At 48.5% G+C, this 18,002-nt stretch overlaps 1 protein-coding gene across 1 annotated transcript in view; it reads left to right on the forward strand.

Moving 5' to 3' along the window:
- Positions 1-1,909: 1,909 nt before the first annotated feature.
- The window catches only part of PDLIM1 (PDZ and LIM domain 1), a 45,725-nt gene continuing 29,632 nt past the window's right edge, over positions 1,910-18,002 (forward strand). Inside the window, exons 1-2 of the mRNA XM_074830751.1 lie at positions 1,910-2,062; positions 13,635-13,786. Coding sequence (XP_074686852.1) covers positions 1,967-2,062; positions 13,635-13,786 — 248 coding nt within the window. The 5' untranslated portion in view covers positions 1,910-1,966. The remainder of the gene's footprint in view (positions 2,063-13,634; positions 13,787-18,002) is intronic.

Raw genomic sequence — 18,002 nt, forward strand, 5'->3', positions numbered from 1 at the left:
ACTGACTTCTGCGGTAGCTGCATGCTGACCAGGCAGATATGGCTGCAGCACTAATTCAGGGGTTTGTGCAAGGTCCTGTGGTGAACGCATCACATCTCCCAGCCCTGAAGCAGGAGAGCTAGCCGGGACTTCTGGGTGCACCTCATGTAAAGGAACAGTCCTTGCAGAAGCAGAGCAAGGGATGGCCAGAGCTGAGCTGCCTGGGGCTCAGTAACATGCGAGTACCACAAAAGTGCACCCTGCACCTCCTCCCATCTGGCCCCTGCATGCTGCCTGCGCAGGGCTGTGCCCACCCCAAAGGCTCGTCTTTCACGAGGAGTTTTAACTTCCTTGAGACATCCACCTCGGGCTGAGCCAAGACTGGGCAACAGATTTGAACTCCGCAGCAATGCAGCCGGATGGTCAGGCAGACAGATAGATGTCGTGGCTGCATTCACAATGATTTTAGGAAGTCAAACTGTAAACAAGCCATTCCTAAAACCAAACTAACAGGACTGGAAAAGCCTCCAGCTATTTTACATGTCCTTAGAAAGCACACAGATATAGCCCATTTTTCTGTTTTGCAGATTACCTGATATAAAAGCAAAAGGGCAGCCTGACCAGTGCTTTGCTGCAATCACTAGCCTTGCTAGCCCTTGCTTTACAGTGCGCCAGCCAGGGAGGGGAGAGAGAGATACTCCTCTATAGCTACTGAACCTTGATTTTTATTGATGTCACTCTCTATCCTAATATATGTGGTAAGGAACAAGCTAGAGATGCTTTTGTGACTGTAGAAGCTGGGCATGCAGAGGTAGGAAGAGGACCCAGTGGCGTGTCACAGCCCTCTGCAAATCCCTCACACCTGGGGGGAAAGGAGCTCTCGGTGTCACTTTCTTCACTGCCAGGAGCTGTGTAATAATGCAGTAGAAGAACTACTGCTCTCTGTTAGAGATTAATAGTCTGGGTGCATGTACCCCAGAAGGAAATAACCAATGAAATGACAAGTTAATGCACGAAAAAGGAGGAAGCCAAGAAAGGGTCTTTCAGAGGCAAGGGTGTGCCTTGCGATGGGATCATTCATGGCCATGTCTTGCAGGGCCAGCACCTGCGTGACTCACCTCATCCCCACTTGCTGACTGCTCCCTGGCCGTGGCTGAATCCCAACTTCAGCAGCAGCCTTGTGCTGCAGCTCACTGGTGAGCTGTATTAATTTACTAAATAAGCAGCAATGCTTGCACTCGGTTGCTGTAATCAACCTCTCCCACCTGTGCATTGTCAGATCAGTGGGGGCTGAACATGCAACTGGAACAACTCTTCTTCCTGAATCTCAGCTAAGGGGGTCGGCTGATAAACTGGTATAGAATTCTTTCTTTTGTTGATGGTACTACACCTAAGGAGCTAGAGATAAAACTGCCTCAAGCAGTGACAAATCAGAGCTAAATTAGGGGAAAGGTAATACCCTTCCCAGGCTCCGCCCTCACTAATCAGCTCTCGGCTGGGAAGCAGTACACAATGCCGCTTATTTCCACCGCCTCCATTAGGTTTCAGAGTTAACATCACACGGGGCTGGCGCAGGCCGGGCCGTGTTCGCCTGGGAGGTGCCGCACCGGGGCAGCCTCGCTGCCGGTTTGCCCTGCAGCCGTCCTGCCTGCGGGGCCGGGCGGGGGCAAGGCGGCCCGTGAGCCGCTCCCAGCTTCCCAGCACCGCAATTCTCGTCCTCCGGCAGCGGCTCGGCCCCGCGAACCTCCCTCGGGAGGGTTTCCCCTTACAGCGCGGCGGGCCGGCCTCCCACCGGAGAAGGCGGTAGCCTTCCCGGCGGTGCCCGGGGAGCTCTGCCCCACGGGGCGGGACAGCCAGCCCGGCGGCGGCGGCGGGGCCCGGCAGCCCCGGGGAGGGGCCGGCGGGGCGGGCCGGGGGCGGGCCGGGCCGGTGAGGGCCGGTGAGGGCGGCGGGGCTGCCGGGCGTCCCGAGGGGTGCAGCCGCGCACATGGGGACACACCGCATCGTGCTGCCGGGCCCCGGGCCCTGGGGGTTCCGCCTGGTGGGCGGCCGCGACTTCGAGCAGCCCCTCACCATCTCCCGGGTAGGGCGCGGGGCGCGGGCGGTGCTGGCGGCCGGGGGCGGCGGGGCCGGGGGAGGCTGGCACTGCAGGTGACTGCTGGTGGGACAAAGGCAGGTTTGGTTTCACAGCTGCGGGGGGGGCTCTGTGTGTGTGTGTTTCTTTTTCTTCCCCCTGTTTGTTGTTTGGTTTTGGTTTTGTTTGGTTGTTGGGTTTTTTTAATGTTTATGGAGAAATCCGTGGTGGCCCAAAAAGCCCCTTTGACCAGGGTCTTTGACCAGGGTGTTTGCTTCTTACCGACCCTCCCTCCTCAGTTTGTCCGTAGCAAACCCCTTACCGCAGGCAGAGGGAATCCCCTCTGCTCCTGCCAGCCTGTAATTTGGGTTTCGCAGCCCATCCTGTAGGGCAGAGTCGCACTGAGAGGGTGTGAATACTCCCCTGCTTTTGCTTGCCAAGTACAGTTGAAAGCCTTTGTTTACAGAAGCCATATTAACCTATGTTAAGTGCCTCTACCTGTTCCTAAGTCCTTTTTACTCCCACTTAAAGAAGAATTAGTTAGGAAATGACACTTAAATTTCACATCTAAACAGTTTTAGTGGTGTAACGTAATTTGCCCTCCTCTCCTCCATCGTTTGTAAAAGTCAGGGTTGGGTTCAGACTACCTCGCTCTTCTGTCCACGCACCCCCCTGCGCGCAGGTGCTGCCGCCTGCCCGGCTGTTCCCCGGGCGGGGAGCTGGGCCCTGCCCCGGGCCGCTCGCCCACGCCCGCAAAAGGCGAGGGCACGCGTGCCCGTCTCTTCCAGCGTGGGATCAGTAAACCCCAAACTCCCTGTCCTTTCGTGGCTTTGCGTGGGGTGTGCTACTCGGCATCTTGTCGGGGCTGGCTGCCGGCCTCCCCCGGGAGAAGGAATCGTTCCGATTTCCAGCCGTCCCTCGGCAAACCAGAGGCATGCGGGGAGCTGCTGCCAGCCCTGGGCTCTGGCGTCTGCCTCCACCTTTGCGAGGCTCTGCCTTCCCCCTGGCCCCAGGTGAGGAAGGGCCGCTGCAAGGGGGACATACAAGAACTTTGAACTTTTGTGAACTGCCCTTAAAGAAGAGCAGGATGGTGAAACTTGTGATTTTTGATTTTTTTTTTTTTTTTTTTCCCGAATACCTCCTGCCGCGGGGTCCCGCTGCCTGGAGGACTCGGGGGCAGCTGCTGGCTCAGGGAGCAGCTGAGCTGGTGGGTGCTGAGACCCACAGCGGGGGGGGAGTTATCAATTGTCTTGTAATCTCTTTCGATTACAGTAATGATGCCTCATTCTTCTGAAGAATTTTTTGGACTTGAAAGCAGCTTTAGCGTAAGGGAAGCGATATTTACTTCATTGTTATGGTAATTGTCGCCATTTCCTTCCAGCGAAAGGCTCCCGGGCAGCAGTGTGTCTGAAGTCCTACCTCGCTGCTCTTACCTCTTCTCCTTGGTCGCCTGTTAGTGCTCATGGGCACATACCAAGGGACATAGATCAGCAAAGCGGCAAAAATAGCCACCTCATGAGAAATTGTGACCTCGGAGACTAAAATGTAATAAAATAGCCTCTCTGGTGGTGGTGACGTAAATGCTGACAATTGGCAGCTCTTATCACGGATTTCTCATGTGGTCCCTCTGGCATTTCACCTCCAAGACTTCAAGCCATTAATCTTCCCTGTGGTTTGCTCCTAAGGCTCCTGGGTTTGTCCCCTAGGTTCGGGAACAAAGCTCTCTGTGGGTCCCCCCTTCACCATGTAAAAAAAGATCTGGCCCCATTTTGGCCTGTTATAGAGTCTGATCCTCCTTGTGTGATGACTTTATGGGGCTGTGACTTCATTTTTCTTCTTGCTTATTGCATTTAGTACCTGTGCTCTGACCAGAGAGCTTTTTGGGCACGGAGCCCTCCTCCCCTCACAGAATGGGGCGAGCTCTGACTGTAGGACTGGCATCTGCCAAAGGTTATGAGGGCCTTGGACCCACCAGGGTGTGAGATGGGGGGCTACCTGTGGGGAATGAGAGGGTGGGGAGGCTGTAGCCTGTGATGAGACCATCACCCTGGGAGCAGGGTAGGGTGCGGCCATCCCTCCCCCAGTACTGTTATGTGTTTGCTTTGTGCTCCAGCATGTAGATTGTGGGTCTGTGGCACAGATGCGCTCATGAGGAGTGCTGTTAGCAGTGGTGCACGGGACTGGGCTGCCTGTCCCAGGCCAGTCGTGCATCTTTGATTGCACCAGGGATTGTCCTACTGCTGCCAACTGCAAGTGCAGCAATTTGGGTGTGCTACGTGGAGGACAAGTCCCTTCTGGTGTGGCCAGTGGAGCCTGGTTCTGCCTCATCCAGGACTGCCCATCCCACTGATACACTTGATGGGGTCACCCTGCTGCTCCGGGTGTGTACTGGCGTGGTGGGATGCCGGGAGAGAGACACCCATCCAGTCCTGGGCCTGAACTGGGTGTCTTGCAGCTCTCTTTGAACCAAGGTGCCTAAATTCAGCTTTTGTTACCTGCCAGGAGCTGAGATTTGGCTTCTGGCAACATCATCCTGATGGTGAGCTCTTGAGCTTGCCTTGGTATTATGGCTTCCATCACTGTTGACCTCAGCTCTTTACTAGTGGCTTTTGGCTACTGGAGGTCCTCTCTGATGTAGGGAGTTGTGTTGTGCTGGTGGGAGGCAGCACCATTTGAATTGCCAAGGCAGCTTGTTCCCCAGGAGGAGTTATTGGAGTTTGACACTGCAGTCCTGGGTCCAAGAAGGATGAGGAGCTCTGGTGCCGTGAGCATGGGAGCCAGCAGAGCAGCCTGGCCGAGAGCTTCTGGCTGGCAGCAGCTGCGTAACGCCAGTGACCGGTTGTGCCTTAGGAGAGCAACAGATGAAAGATTATGGTATTTCCACATCTGCTCTTATCTTGTCTTTTGTTGCTGCCCTACCCCCCTTTCCACTTGAGCTGTGTGTTCAAAACTGCTTTGGGCTCAAATACATCATGAGCATCTTCTCATACGAATGATTCTGGTTTCTCACTTGTGTTGGACCAGTCTTCCCAGTGAGAGAGACAAGCGTGGTGATTTCACAAGTGCTGTGCGTGAGACCTTCTTGTGGAGTCTCCTGTCTCTTTCAGAGGGATGCTTCACAGATGTTTCTGGTTTACCTTTCTTTTTAAAACTGTAGGGTTAGAGTGGATGCTTTATTACAGACTTTGTTCAGAAAAAAACTTGTGTTGATCAGTGTAATGAACACTAGACCGAAGCCTGCTGGATTGCCTTACAGGACTAGGAAAGACCCTTGCCTTTATCACTCTTTGGATGATACCATGCAGTGAATCAATGGGGTAGAATTTGAGAAAAGCTCTTTCTGAGCTGTGGATGGACATGCTGCAGGGTAATAGTGTCCATAAAGCTGCTCTATGCATGGGTTAGTTCCCAGTTAACTCCCAGTGGAGGAAGCAAGCAATGTGTTGCATGAGGAGAGATGCTGATGAAGTGGAGCTAGCTGTAAAGCAGTGCAGTTGATAGACCCCATCCCCCTTCATCCCTCAGGTAACCTGAGCTGTTTCCTGTTTGGTTGCATTTGATTTTGATAAACATTGGGGATTTCTGTTTCCAGTTGAATATATACATGGATCCATTTGATAAACCTTGTTCTAGAGATTATTTTTGTGGTTTGTGGTAGTGATGTGTTGATCTTGAACATCTGACCCTAAATACGGGCAGAGGGGAGTGTTGCCCTACATTTTGTCATGTCAAAAACCTCCCAGCCCTGTTAAGGAGTGGTGTCTGTTGGAGTCTGTGAAACTGGACATTTTGTTATGAAACTGAGCATTGTCCCAATGAAAAAACAGTTTCAAGACAGCCCAGTTCTGCAAATACATTAGAAAGATGAAATCTCAACACTATGCTTGTTGCTGATTTCAACTTCAGTGACATGAATTCATCCCTGTTTAGTCTGATGTTTTATCTATTCATGGTATTTTAAAAGCTCAGGATTTATAGCAAGTACAGAATTGGAAGATAATTGGGTGTTTTCTGGGTGTTTGGGTTTTTTTAAGCATGACCCTCTGAACCAGCTCTATAAACTTAAAACTTGATTTAGTGATAAAACTTGACTTGATGGTCTGAAATCAGGCATGGGACTGAATCCCATGGTGTGAAAAGAACATTTGGTTTTCACTTTGGTACTGGCTGACATCCTTACCACTGCTCCCATCTGGTCCCCCTGTTAGGAAGCAGCTGAGCAAAGACATCCTGGAGCCACTGGTGAGAGAAAGCAGTACGGGGGACACCTTGCTAACGGGTATCTCTTGTGGGAGCTGGGGGGCTCAGTGGGACGACCACCACAGCGGATGGATAGAGACCATCCTCTCTCTGGAGTGTGCCAGGGCTCAGCTGTTGTGGGACAAGTGTCTGCCTCGGGAGCTGGGCTGCAGCCTCTTCCCCAGGTGGAAAGAAAAAAATAGCGTGTGGCCATGGTCTGAGACACAGAGAGCAGGGGCTGGACGGGAAGGCCTCTGTGCCCAGAGGGGAGCTGGAATGCCTCTGCCAAAGGAAACATGGGGTGTGGTGGATGTGATAGGATTTAGGGTTGGGCTGGCTTTCGTCCTCAGCCCTGGAAGTCTTGGCTGGTCCCCACTGTGCACACCTATGGCTGCAGTTGCTCTGCTGCCTGGCCTGGTTTTCCTGCCTATAACTGCTAATACCGGGGTTACACTTGGCTCTTGTTCTGAAGCTGTCTGGGCAGAGGGAGCCAGCTGGGGAAAGCTGCTGGGGTTTACAGGAAGGTGAATGTGGCATTACGTTTCCTGCACTGATGTTTTCTCTTGTGCTGCTGTTCCTGGCTGCCGGGCTGGGTGGGGGCTGCAGCAGTCCCAGCCGTGCTGTGCCACTTGGCAGAGCTGCTCTACGACTAGACAGCTGATCAGCACCTGTGGGACACTGGTCATTAGGGTCACCTGCCATGAGCTTCTGGACCTCCAGAAGTAGCTGGGTTCATGTTTAGAGGACAGAATGATGCCTTGTGCCTTTGCTGCTGGGGGGAGTCCTATCTGGGCTGTCTGAGCCTGTGGGGTATGGAGAACAGAGGTTCACATCCCTAGTAATGCCCCTATGGACTTTGAAGTCAAGATGAGCCCTGACAGTTTCCCGGGCAGCTGCTGTGGCTGGACAAGCCTGTTCTTCAAAGATAGAAATGGCTCCTGAGGAGAGGAAGGGATTCTGCTGATCTCCCTGACTGCTGGCATTTGGATGAGAAGAAATTAATTGTAGCAAGTAGAAAGCAGCAGAATTTTCTTGCAGTGAAGACAGAATGCTTTGGGGCACAGGATGGGCTTGATCTTTTCCAGCCCTCTTTCCTGAGTCTGGGGGGGGCAGTTTTATTTTTAGAAAAACATTTAAAAGAATGAAGATACTAATCAAACACCTTCTACAGGAGTTATGTGCAGGAGCAGTACCCATGCCTCTCCTAGGAGCCAGAGCTGTACTTTCTGCAGTTTATCTTTTCAGACCAATTTGCCATGGGTTATGAGGCAGCTTGATGTCACCAACATTTGGAGTACCCTTTTCTCTGTACCTCTTCCTTGAGTCCAGCATCATTTCTTTTGGCAACATCTGACCCACCTTGTTCTTGATGAGTTCTCCAAAGAACCTAAAGAGAGGCTCTACATGGGGAGGCAATGTACCTGCCCTAATCTTACATGAGAGCTTTAAGCCCCAGAACTTAATTTGGCAAAGGTAAATATTGGACTTCTTGGGAGAAAGAGAGTCCTTCTTGTTCCCTGATCTTCTTTCCCAGATGTCAAATTATGTATGGTTGCAAGCTTCTTTGTACCTTTCACCCTCAAAAATCACTTTGTCCAAGAGATGTATTTGGCTTGTAAAATACATTGGGTTAGATGGATGCAACATAACAACATAACAGCAGCAAATGGATTCTTTTTTTTTTTTCTTGTCACTGTAAACAGGGAAATTAAAGGAGGCCTTAAATGCATAAACAATTGATGTTGTTCTGGACAGTGACACAGTATCTTAGATGGTTGCTGATTACTGGACATGTTGTTTTATTTAGAGGATGAAATAAACCATCAGGAAAGGCTCAGCTGATGAGCAGCTCTATGTAATGTTTTTGAGGTCTTGTAAGAAATCTTTGTTTTTTAAAATGTTAGGCATGTTGCAAAACAAGCTGTGGGGCTGTGACCACCACTTGAGCATCTGAGCAAATCACCTCACCTTCCTGAGGTCAGTCCTCTCTGTGCTGTGTCTAATGCCTTTCCTTTTCTGGGTTAATAATGCTGGCTGTCAGAAATAGGCAGGAGGGTGAGCTGAGCTGCCAGAGGGGCTTGTCCAGTGGAAGCCCAGACCCCGCTGGGGTGGGCTGATGCTCAGGGGTTTCACCAGCTAGTGTCATGTCCCCCTTCCCCTCTTCTTTCCTGGTGATGATTTGGTCTGGGCTAGCACGGAGCAGCCAGTGAGCTCTGGGCCGCGGCATTGTCAGACCGTAATGGTGTAGAGATGGGAGCAGCTTGGGAGGAAAATGTACTGGAGCTGGTCGTAAGGAACCAGCCTGTTGTCCCCCCTCCCCTAAAGGGAAGGGGTGGGGAATGTGCTTTGCCTGAATTTTCTCATAGCCTCTGATCTCTTGCTGACCCAGCTGCATGCTTTTGCTGGGAGAAACTGTGGCTGCTTAGCATACTACTCCAAGTGCTGAGGACATTACTCATGGTAAGAGAGCAGTGTGTGTGGGTGGGGATGATTAAATTGAATGTCAGAGATGTCTAGTTGTCACTAGTGGCCTTAGAAGTATGTTGCTGCACGTCTGTTCTGTCCAGCAAAGACGCAGCTGAGTTTTCCTCTCAAGCTCAGATAGGTGCTGTTTATCCAGGTCTTTTTCTTGGCTGATGTTAATTTTCTTGTTTCTTATCTCTCCATCACTTCTTTCAATGTGTGTCTGGGTGTGGAGCGATGAGTGGTGCCAGAAGCTATAGGGTCTGTGAGAAACTGTGAAGGGCAAATGAGCAAGTAGGGTGCCTGAATGGATGGGGGGAGAAGGCCAGAAAGAATTGAATGGATTTTAGACCCACCCATCTATCTTGACTCACGCGGAGCTGTGTTATGCTGCTTTTCATAGATACGCTTCCCACCCTTCCTCCCTCTCATTTGCTGTGAGCAGCAGCTTCCCTTAATACACCCACTGCTGCCTCTCAGATCCTTGCCTGCAGAAGGAAAAAAGGCACCATATATCCCTGCCCAGGGACTACAAAGCTTGTTAGGTAGTGTGTATGGAGGTAATTGCATCAAATATAGAACATGGTTGTGTTTGGCTAGTTCTGGGACAGATAGAAGTTTTATAAAGGCAGCCTGGGAGCAGTCAAGTATGTCTCATTCCCTCTGCTAAATTGAAGTGTTTTCTATTTTAAGTGCACTTGCCTAAAGACTAGCTGAAGACTTGACATGTCATAGCAGAGTCCTTCGTTTGCTGCCTGGCTGCCAGTGCAAGGTGACAGTAGCAAGCAAACCACCTGGGAGACAGAAATTGGAACTTTGCAAAGTCCTGTGGTGGTGGCAAGGTGGAGCCCAAAGTATGTGTGCAGGGAAGGTGAGGGCACAGATGATTTTTCTACCCTCTTCATAATTGCGGAGCTTTATATATGTGTGTGTGTCTGTGCACGCATGTGAATGTGTACATAAAGCTTCACTTTGTAGTGTAAGAAAATAACATGTTTTTCTTCTATCCATGCCAACCCTGAATCTGTGGGACCTCTTTAAAAAGAGGGGTTCAAGCCTACAACTGGTCTAAACCATTACCTACTACACTGAGTTTTGCATGAGTAAAGAGTGCATGATCAAACCCATGGATTATGGAGATTATTTCTTGCATATGCTGGCAAATATGTCTAAGCTGGTAAGGGACCTAGTTTGGTATGCCTGGTTATAAGTATCTAGATTATTTCTGTAGTAGCCCGTATTTTCTACACAGAGACACCAGCCAAACAGAGCATCACTGTAGGCTCTGGTGAGCTCTGGGACCTATTTTGGATACACTATGAAGCAGTGCTGCTCAGCCTGTCTCAGCATTGTCTGTTCAACAGTGAAATGACCTAATGGCAAGGTGTTACACAATTGCCTGGGAGCAATCACCACAAGGTAGGTCATGGCTCCTTTCCAAAGGAAGCCCTTGGGCATAATGTTACAAGGTGTGCAGAGCTTTATTTGCCTGATGGTAGTGTCCCTGGAGCTGGGGGACTCCTGCGGCCCTATGATAATCCTCATGTCCCCTCTGCCAGAGGCTGATCGACCCCAGTGGGGGAAGCTCAAACCCGTCAGGGAGCTGTTTTGAAGGAGACAAGAGGCTACACCGCTGTGTGAGATGTAATTTCTGCAAAGTTGTGTTTGCAGGTTTTGTTCCTTGCAGTCTTTCAGCTCTCCTCACCTGATGCAGAAGTGTAGCTGTATCTGCTCATTATTGGGTCACCCGCCTGTGCAAGGCGCTGTCTGCTGTCCCCTCGGTTCCTAAAGGTGTCTGCTGCATGCTGGGTCAAGAGGGGAGGGAAAGAAGAGAGGCTGGTGCAAAGCTTTAAGTCATCTGAAAGGAGAGCAGGAGCAAAGCAGTTTCAGGCATTGCAACATGTTTACTGGATGCCTGTGACCCTGAAAGCTTTTGTTCATTTCTGGAGTCCTTTTGGTTGGGTTGTATAAGCTGGGTGGTAGCTGTCAGTGCTCTGAGTGACTGCCTGCCACCCCCTGCCACCCCTCCTCCGCCCCATCTGCCCCTGCTGCTCCCCATGGACCAGGGAGGGATGTGATAAAAATAAAAGCAGGAAAAGGTCTTCCAAGTGGCAGCGCTCTGCTCCTCACTTAATAACAGAAATGCTTTTCGCTTTTCTGACCTAACTGGTAGGTGAGCAAATCTCAAAAGCAGGGTTGACAGCACTGAGATAAGCCCAGACCTTACCGCGAGGGGGGAAGGGAACGTTATTAGTAGCTGTTAATCATCCTAAAAGGATGGGGGATGGGTTCCCTGCAGTACCGTGCCCTTGTGCAGACACGTTTGCTATGAGCAATCCTGGCAAGGAGTACGAGCTGGATGTTGCAGGGGAGCAGTTTGTGGAAGGTTGCAAGTTATTTTCAGAACTGAAGAAACTGGAGTTTAAAACATGTTTCCTTTTGGTAAATTCACTTACCTTTTTCATTACTGTGCATCCCAGTAACTTCCCCTTAGGGGAGAGAGGTTTGTATGGTACTTGAGTGGTAATAGCCCTTGTGCTTCCAGTGGCTCTTATCTGATAGAGAAGAGCTCTCGCATTTCAAATTCCTCTGAAGTGGACACAGAAGGGGAATGTGACACCACAAGCAATGGCAAAGCACTGAAATGTTACTGTGAATGCCACTCACTCATCCCAGTGGTTCTTGGGGTTTCTTCAGGAGGCTTCAGTATTTCAGTGTCCCTGGATGCTCTGGCTCAGCTGCTTCTTGTGGTACAGGGTTATCTCTAGCAGCCTGCCACATGTTGGGTAGATTATCAGTCTTTAAATGCCAGCTGTACAGCCAAGCCTCCAGCAGTGTTTGAGCAGCAGTGTTAATCCACCGTTATTCTTGACCCCTTGGCAAGTCTTGTGTGATCAAAAATGAGTCACGGTAATAGTGTGCTGAGCTCGGTGCTCCTCAAAGGGGTGAGTAAGGTGCTTCTCTCCCTCCTTTGGTACTGCAGGAGATGGAAACCAAATTGACTTGGTTAAGGCCCAGAGACGGACGCACAATGTGTCTCCCGCAGACTCCCTCCAGTGTAATGATGTCTTTAGGGATCTGTTTCATGATTTCTAAAATGATGAGGTTTCTAATCTGGTGGGACTATGGGTGACTTTCAGTGCTCAGGATTTCTTCATGCTAGCTGTCCCTGTCAGAGGATTTACGTGAAGGTACTCTCCAGGCAATGTGTCCGGTGGAGCAGCAGCAGGCTGCACGCGGGGGTCTTAGTAGGCCACCAGTCAGCTGCAGGCTGCAGCTTGGGAGGTGATGATCTTCACATTTAAAGCAGGTATTCTATATCCATCTGGTGGCTTGTCTGGTCTCTTCATTAGCACTTCCTCTGTCAGTTTGTAATCTGCTTGCAGCATTGAAAGTGGTGAGCAGCTAGACAGGCACCATTCAGTTGACCCATCTGAAGGTCTTTGGGTTAATGTTGAGCACCTGTGATACACATCTCTGTCCTTCCCTTTTCCATGAAATACTATCCTAGTAGAGCAGTGAAAAAAAGAAAAGCATCTTGTGATCTTCCTTCTGGTTAGAGAAAATATCCCACTACAGCTGTGGGGAGATGTGCTAAACAGCCTCATTTTTGGCCTAGGGAAAGCTGTGATTGCAGCTAATGCAGGACACCTCTAGGAGGTGAATGTTTCCTTAGGGGAAATGATTCCCTAGGGGAATGATTTGCCATCTAATCCCACATTAGGAGGACTCTCTAAATCTTACCAACAATGTTTATTTATGTCTGACAGCTCTACTGGGTTTGCTCAGCTGCTTTCCAGCATGCTGAAACCTAGCATGAATGTGTAGAATGAATACCAGTTGCAACAGACTCATAAACGAGGTATGTCTCGGCTGCAAGGCATGTTTTAATCTGAACTCATGTCTGGGAGCAGTCCACCCTTCTCATTTCCTCTGCCTGTTAAATAATTGATGAAGGCCCACAGTAATCATTATGCTCCTTCCACAAAGTCATTAAAACTGCACAAAATCTTATGTAGTGTTTGCAAAGCCACAAACAAATGTGATGTTCTTCACCGTCTGTCCAGGCAATAATTTTGACCCAAAGAGGTCTCTGTTGTTAAGAGGACACCTCTTTAGCAGAAGTAGGGAAAAATGAATGAGCCATTTAGTTGATTTGCTTGAAAATGCCAAGTTTTAGCTGGGACCTCCTTTTTCATGAGGAGTATCATACCAATGGCATTGCTGTGTAGTAGTGTATTCTGTCTGGGATCTCCATGAGATTACGCCAAGTTCCTTCCCATCAGCCATTTCTCAGGCAGAGCACAGCACAGCACTTTGGCAGTGCAGTGGTACATCTGGGAAGCAAAGCATCAAGCGTGGAGAGGAAAGGCAGAATGTATCAAGGTGAGCTGTGGTCCGGCTGGGTCTGATGCTTCTACTTTTTCAGAAAGTATTGTCAGATTGTTTTTTAAAGATGAAATTTCTGATGCCTTTGTCCCTTCCAGTCTGCTTGTTAGATCAAGCACTGCTTTGTAATTGATCGCACTGAAGTCCGTGAGCATCTGTCACAGCTGCTCCTGGGCAAAACCAGTTTATTACAACTAAAGAAGCTATCCAAAAGCTTGAGCCCAAACCTTTCTTCCAAGGAGGGAAGCAAATGTGATTGTGATGCAGATGAAGGTGTTTGTGATTGAATCCTGCCCCTAACTAATACTGAGAAGTATCTTAGAGACCCAGACCCACATAGATTTCTGCTGAGAATTTACTTTCATTAGTTTTCACCTCTTTGCTTGCAGGTACCAGTGAGAGAAGCCCTGAGTGCTCCAACTGTTTTTCAAATGTTGCTATGGAAAGCTCTTCCCTGGAAAGTCCATTCACTCTTTTTGTTTTCTCTTAGGTGACTCCGGGTAGCAAAGCTGCAATAGCCAGCTTGTGTATAGGAGACCAGATCATAGCCATTGATGGAGTGAACACAGATAACATGACACACCTTGAGGCGCAGAACAAAATCAAGGGTTGCACAGATGAACTAACTCTGACGGTCAGCAGGTATGTTGCTGAGTGAGACTGGGAATGGGGAGAGGGAGGGATGCAGGGTGGGCAGTAGCTATGTTTTGGTTTGACAGCAGACCTCTCTGGCTGGTTTGTTTAATTTGACCTCTTAGTGCTTTGTCTGTCCAGGCACTGGATAGCAAGAGGGAAAGGCATTTCAGTCTTTAATCCTAATGCTGCTTTCATTTGCTGTACTTTGACCTTATGAAAACAATTTTCCCAGTGAGAAATTGGCTGATAATTTGTGGCAGATTCTGTCAGCCTATTCTGTGACTCCTGACAGCAAGAAATCAAAGACAGGTCTCATGAAAATTTCACTCATAACAGAGGAGGTACAACCAGAGATGACCTTTCTTCCTGTTGCTCTAATTTAGCAGTTAAAATATATGTTTGTGTACTATCCATGTTATTAATTGCCTAGTTTCTGCCATGCACAGACTCAGAAAGGTTGTACATTTTGGAGCCTTTTGATCAAACAGCACTGACAGTGCTAAACAGTGATGAGCCAGGGTGCATCAAGGTGTCAGTCTCCCTGAATCCTGAAAAACTAAAGGAAGGTGACAGCTGAGCCATGGTCTCTGTCACCAGCGTAGAGCACAGGCTGGCTTCAGCCTTCCCCCCATCTTGAGCTGCAGAGCAATGGACAGCTTCGTCCCTTTCTCCAGCCATGCTTTGTCGTTGGGCCATCTTTGTACAGAGAAGAAATGGAGACTGGGAAGGCAGGGGTCTGCTTTGCATTGAGCCATTTCTTCTTAAAAGAACTGGAGCCTGTTTTTTTTGAGGGTGCTGGGGATTTATCCTTCCTCTTGGTTTGAATTGCAGCCATGGGTACCAGCAGTTCTTGGAGTCACATGGTAGATGCAGTGTGGCATTTCTAGTTGCTCTAGAGTGAGTTTTTCCTGTGGCCACCTTCCCCCAAAGCAGTCATCCATCAGCTTCACGGCAGATGCAGGGGAAGTGCTTTCAGAAGGAGTGAAAAAGCATGCCTTAAATGACACAGTAGTTCAGTTGTTCAGGGCTTTTCTGTGATAAACAGAAGTCTTTTACTATAGTTTGGACAATGCCAGGAGTTCAGCAGGCATTTTCCAGTTCAGGAAGAAGTGATGGGTCTTGGCCAAAAAAAGCCTGACAACTTATTGAGGGAATTCAGAGAGAGAAGAATGGAGCACAGTGCAGGCAGTGTGAATGGGTGGTGAGCATTGCGGCAGCCTGATAGCCCCAGAGTTTCTCATACTGGCCTCTAACTTGGCAGCCTGTAATCTTCCTGCAAAGGAGTGCTCTTTTTCCTCTCTGAAATATCCAGCTGCTTGACTTAGCAAACCAGTGCCATGTGGTTCTGGCTGGGAGAGAGGAGGGGGAGGCAAGGGCTCTTGCAGCCTGCGGGTGAGCGAGGTCTTACAGATCATTGAGTCTGTAAAATGTGTTTGCTAATGTTAATTACAAAGTCGTTAACTTTATAGCTACCCCATGCACGTTTCGTTGGCTTTGGGTGTGGAAGCTGCCCAGGCAGAGATTTTTAGCTGGATATGCAGCTAGATAAAACCATGCAGGGGCTTTGAGTTAGCACAGCGCAACTCTTTTTCAAGACCCCTTTCAATGAGATGGCATGAGTGTGTGTTGGATGCTTCTGCTGCTGTACTCTGATCGATGAGTACTGCTGACGAAATAGCCAGGGAGAGTGTTGGGACGGCAAAGATGTAAAAGCAGTGATCTGACAGCCAGATATTACTACCCATTGTTCTATGTAAAATCCATTTTCGGTGATTCTAGGGGACTTTTGGGGAGTAAAGTTCTGCTTGGGGATGAATTGCTTACTTGTTTGGAGACTTGATAGCTGCTAGGAGTGTGTTTGTATTGGGGAATATGATGCTGTAGGAGGCTTTCTCAGAGGAGAAAGCTCTTTAATGCCAAAAAGACAGTAGCATGCATCATGTGGTCTTTCTTGGTTGTACTCTGTTGAGAATATTTTATCCCAGCTTATCTCTGGGCCTCTGTAACTGTGTGGTCCCAAATGCAGCTGGACTTGGTGGTCAGAAATGCTATGTGGTCTTCATGGCTGAGGCTGAAGACCTTCTTTACTTTGCAGTCTAAAACCAAGACCTTAAAATGGAAGATCTTGAGAAGAGGCCTAGCAGGGTGACAGAGAAGGCATTTTTAAAACAGTTGGAGCCCATGCTTCATCTTCCTGTTTGACTTAGGATAGAGGAAATGGATGAGAAAAGCAGACTAGGAGTCAATGGTCATCCCTCCTCTGTGAAGAAGGGAAGAGCATCACTGTGGAGAGGGTGGAAGGCACCTGAGAAAATGAGTGCCACGTGGCTAAGTGGTATGGCTTGGGCTTCCTGAACGTCGGTGGGCCAAACTCTGTCAATAAGGCTTGACTGTATAGTTAGTGAGGAAGGCTGACAATACAGTCGGGTCAGAGCTGGAAGTTTTCTCTCTGTTGAAGTAGTTCTGTAAGTAGTTGTCTGATTGTGAAAAGGAAAGTATATCATTTGCACTTCCACGCCACCAACTCTTGGGTCTGGTCTCCACGCTCTGCAGTTGTAGCTCATTAGCTGAATCAGATGTACCAAGCAGCCGTGCTGGCAAGGACCACTAGTCTGACAGGGCCACAGCTCTGTGGGCTGGAGCATGACACACAGCTGGTGCTGAGGATGTGCCCAGCTGTGCCAGGTTTTCCAGAGTGAGTCTTCCAGTCCTTCTTTTCTACTCACCATCATAGAGATGTCTTGTGAAAGCATAACTCCATAGTGATTTTTAATTTCATATCTGATGAATTTTAAATGATTACTCATTTAAATGATTACCTGTGTAAAATGCTCTCTGACCTGCATTTGGGGTGGCAGCAGAGTTATGCCAGGAGGGATTTTAGACCTCAGTCTGAGCTTACATGAGATGTTTCAGTTCCACCAAAGGGTCAACACCGTCCTGACAGTGGAGACTTCATTTGTGACTGTGTTGTGAATGCTAAAATTGCACATGGGTTCAAGGTTGAACAAGGGTTAATGGTTGGACTGGATGATCTTCAAGGTCTTTTCCAACCTAGACGATTCTATGATTCTGTGAAGGGGAGGCTGGATGACAAATCTATAAAGGATATTATATACCATGGCAGTATCTCTGCTGCAGAAAGTCCTTAAGCTGCAAGTAGCTGGATGCTGGGAGAGTGTTTTAAGGAAGCATTGTGCTATGGTGGTTGTCTTCTTGTGCTCCTCTGTGGACCAAAACAAATTTTATATGTGTGTTCTGCAAGTATGCAACCCTATTCTCTTTTAATGGTAGCCAAGTGGTTAAGATGTCTTCATGTTTGGTTGTACTAATGGTTATTTAAGAGAAGTGTAAATGTAGAGAATGGAAATGACTTAAACACTTCTGGTAAAGGAAATGCTGTTTGCACTGTGTACTTGATTATGAGTATCAACAGCATTCCAATGTTTCCTGTCTCAGTATTTTCCCTAACGATGGTAACAGTCCAAAAATATTTCACATCAGATTGTAGGCAGGAAATCTACTCTAACACATGTCACCATTAAAAATGGATCAAATTACTAGCTGAAGAAAACATGATTGGTCTGCTTTTTCACCCAAAGGTGCAAATCTGTTAATTTCCTAGGGATTTAAAACCCAGCCACAAATTGCTTTCTCTGAATATGCTTTTCTCAGCAGCACTGCCAGCTGCTTTGCTCTTTGCTGTGTGAACAGAGTTGGAAAGGTCTATTTTCTGCCTCAAAAGTGGGTCTTCAACAATGCCGGCGCATACACCCAATTCCTGCTGAACTTAGCATGTCTGGCAGCTCCCTGCTCTTTTCTGAGCCTGTGTTTGTTCATTCATTTTGCTTTTTGTTTCAGGCTAGAGAGTGTTTTTAGAAATGTAGTTTCCAAGAAACCAAAGTAAAGGTTCCATTATTGTCTTCAGTGGTGTAAAATCTAGCTCACCACCATGGTTTTGTATGGTACATGCAGAAAGACCGACCTACAGCAGTAATGTGCTTTGGTTGACTCAAAACTGAGAAACTTTGGTTGCAAAACTCAAACTCAAAACCTCAAAACTTTGGTTGCAAAACTGAGAAACTTCACAGGCAGATTTTTGAGCCTCTCCCATTCATAAGAAGGATGAAGTTTTGGATCTTGAGTCTTTGAGAAGAGCTGCTGCTCTTTTTTTCAATTAGGGTGTGTACATCATTGCACTGACATTTTAGGGTCAAGCAAA

This window comes from Strix aluco, chromosome 7 (genome assembly GCF_031877795.1).
Source record: "Strix aluco isolate bStrAlu1 chromosome 7, bStrAlu1.hap1, whole genome shotgun sequence".
NCBI classification, from domain to species: Eukaryota; Metazoa; Chordata; class Aves; order Strigiformes; family Strigidae; genus Strix; species Strix aluco.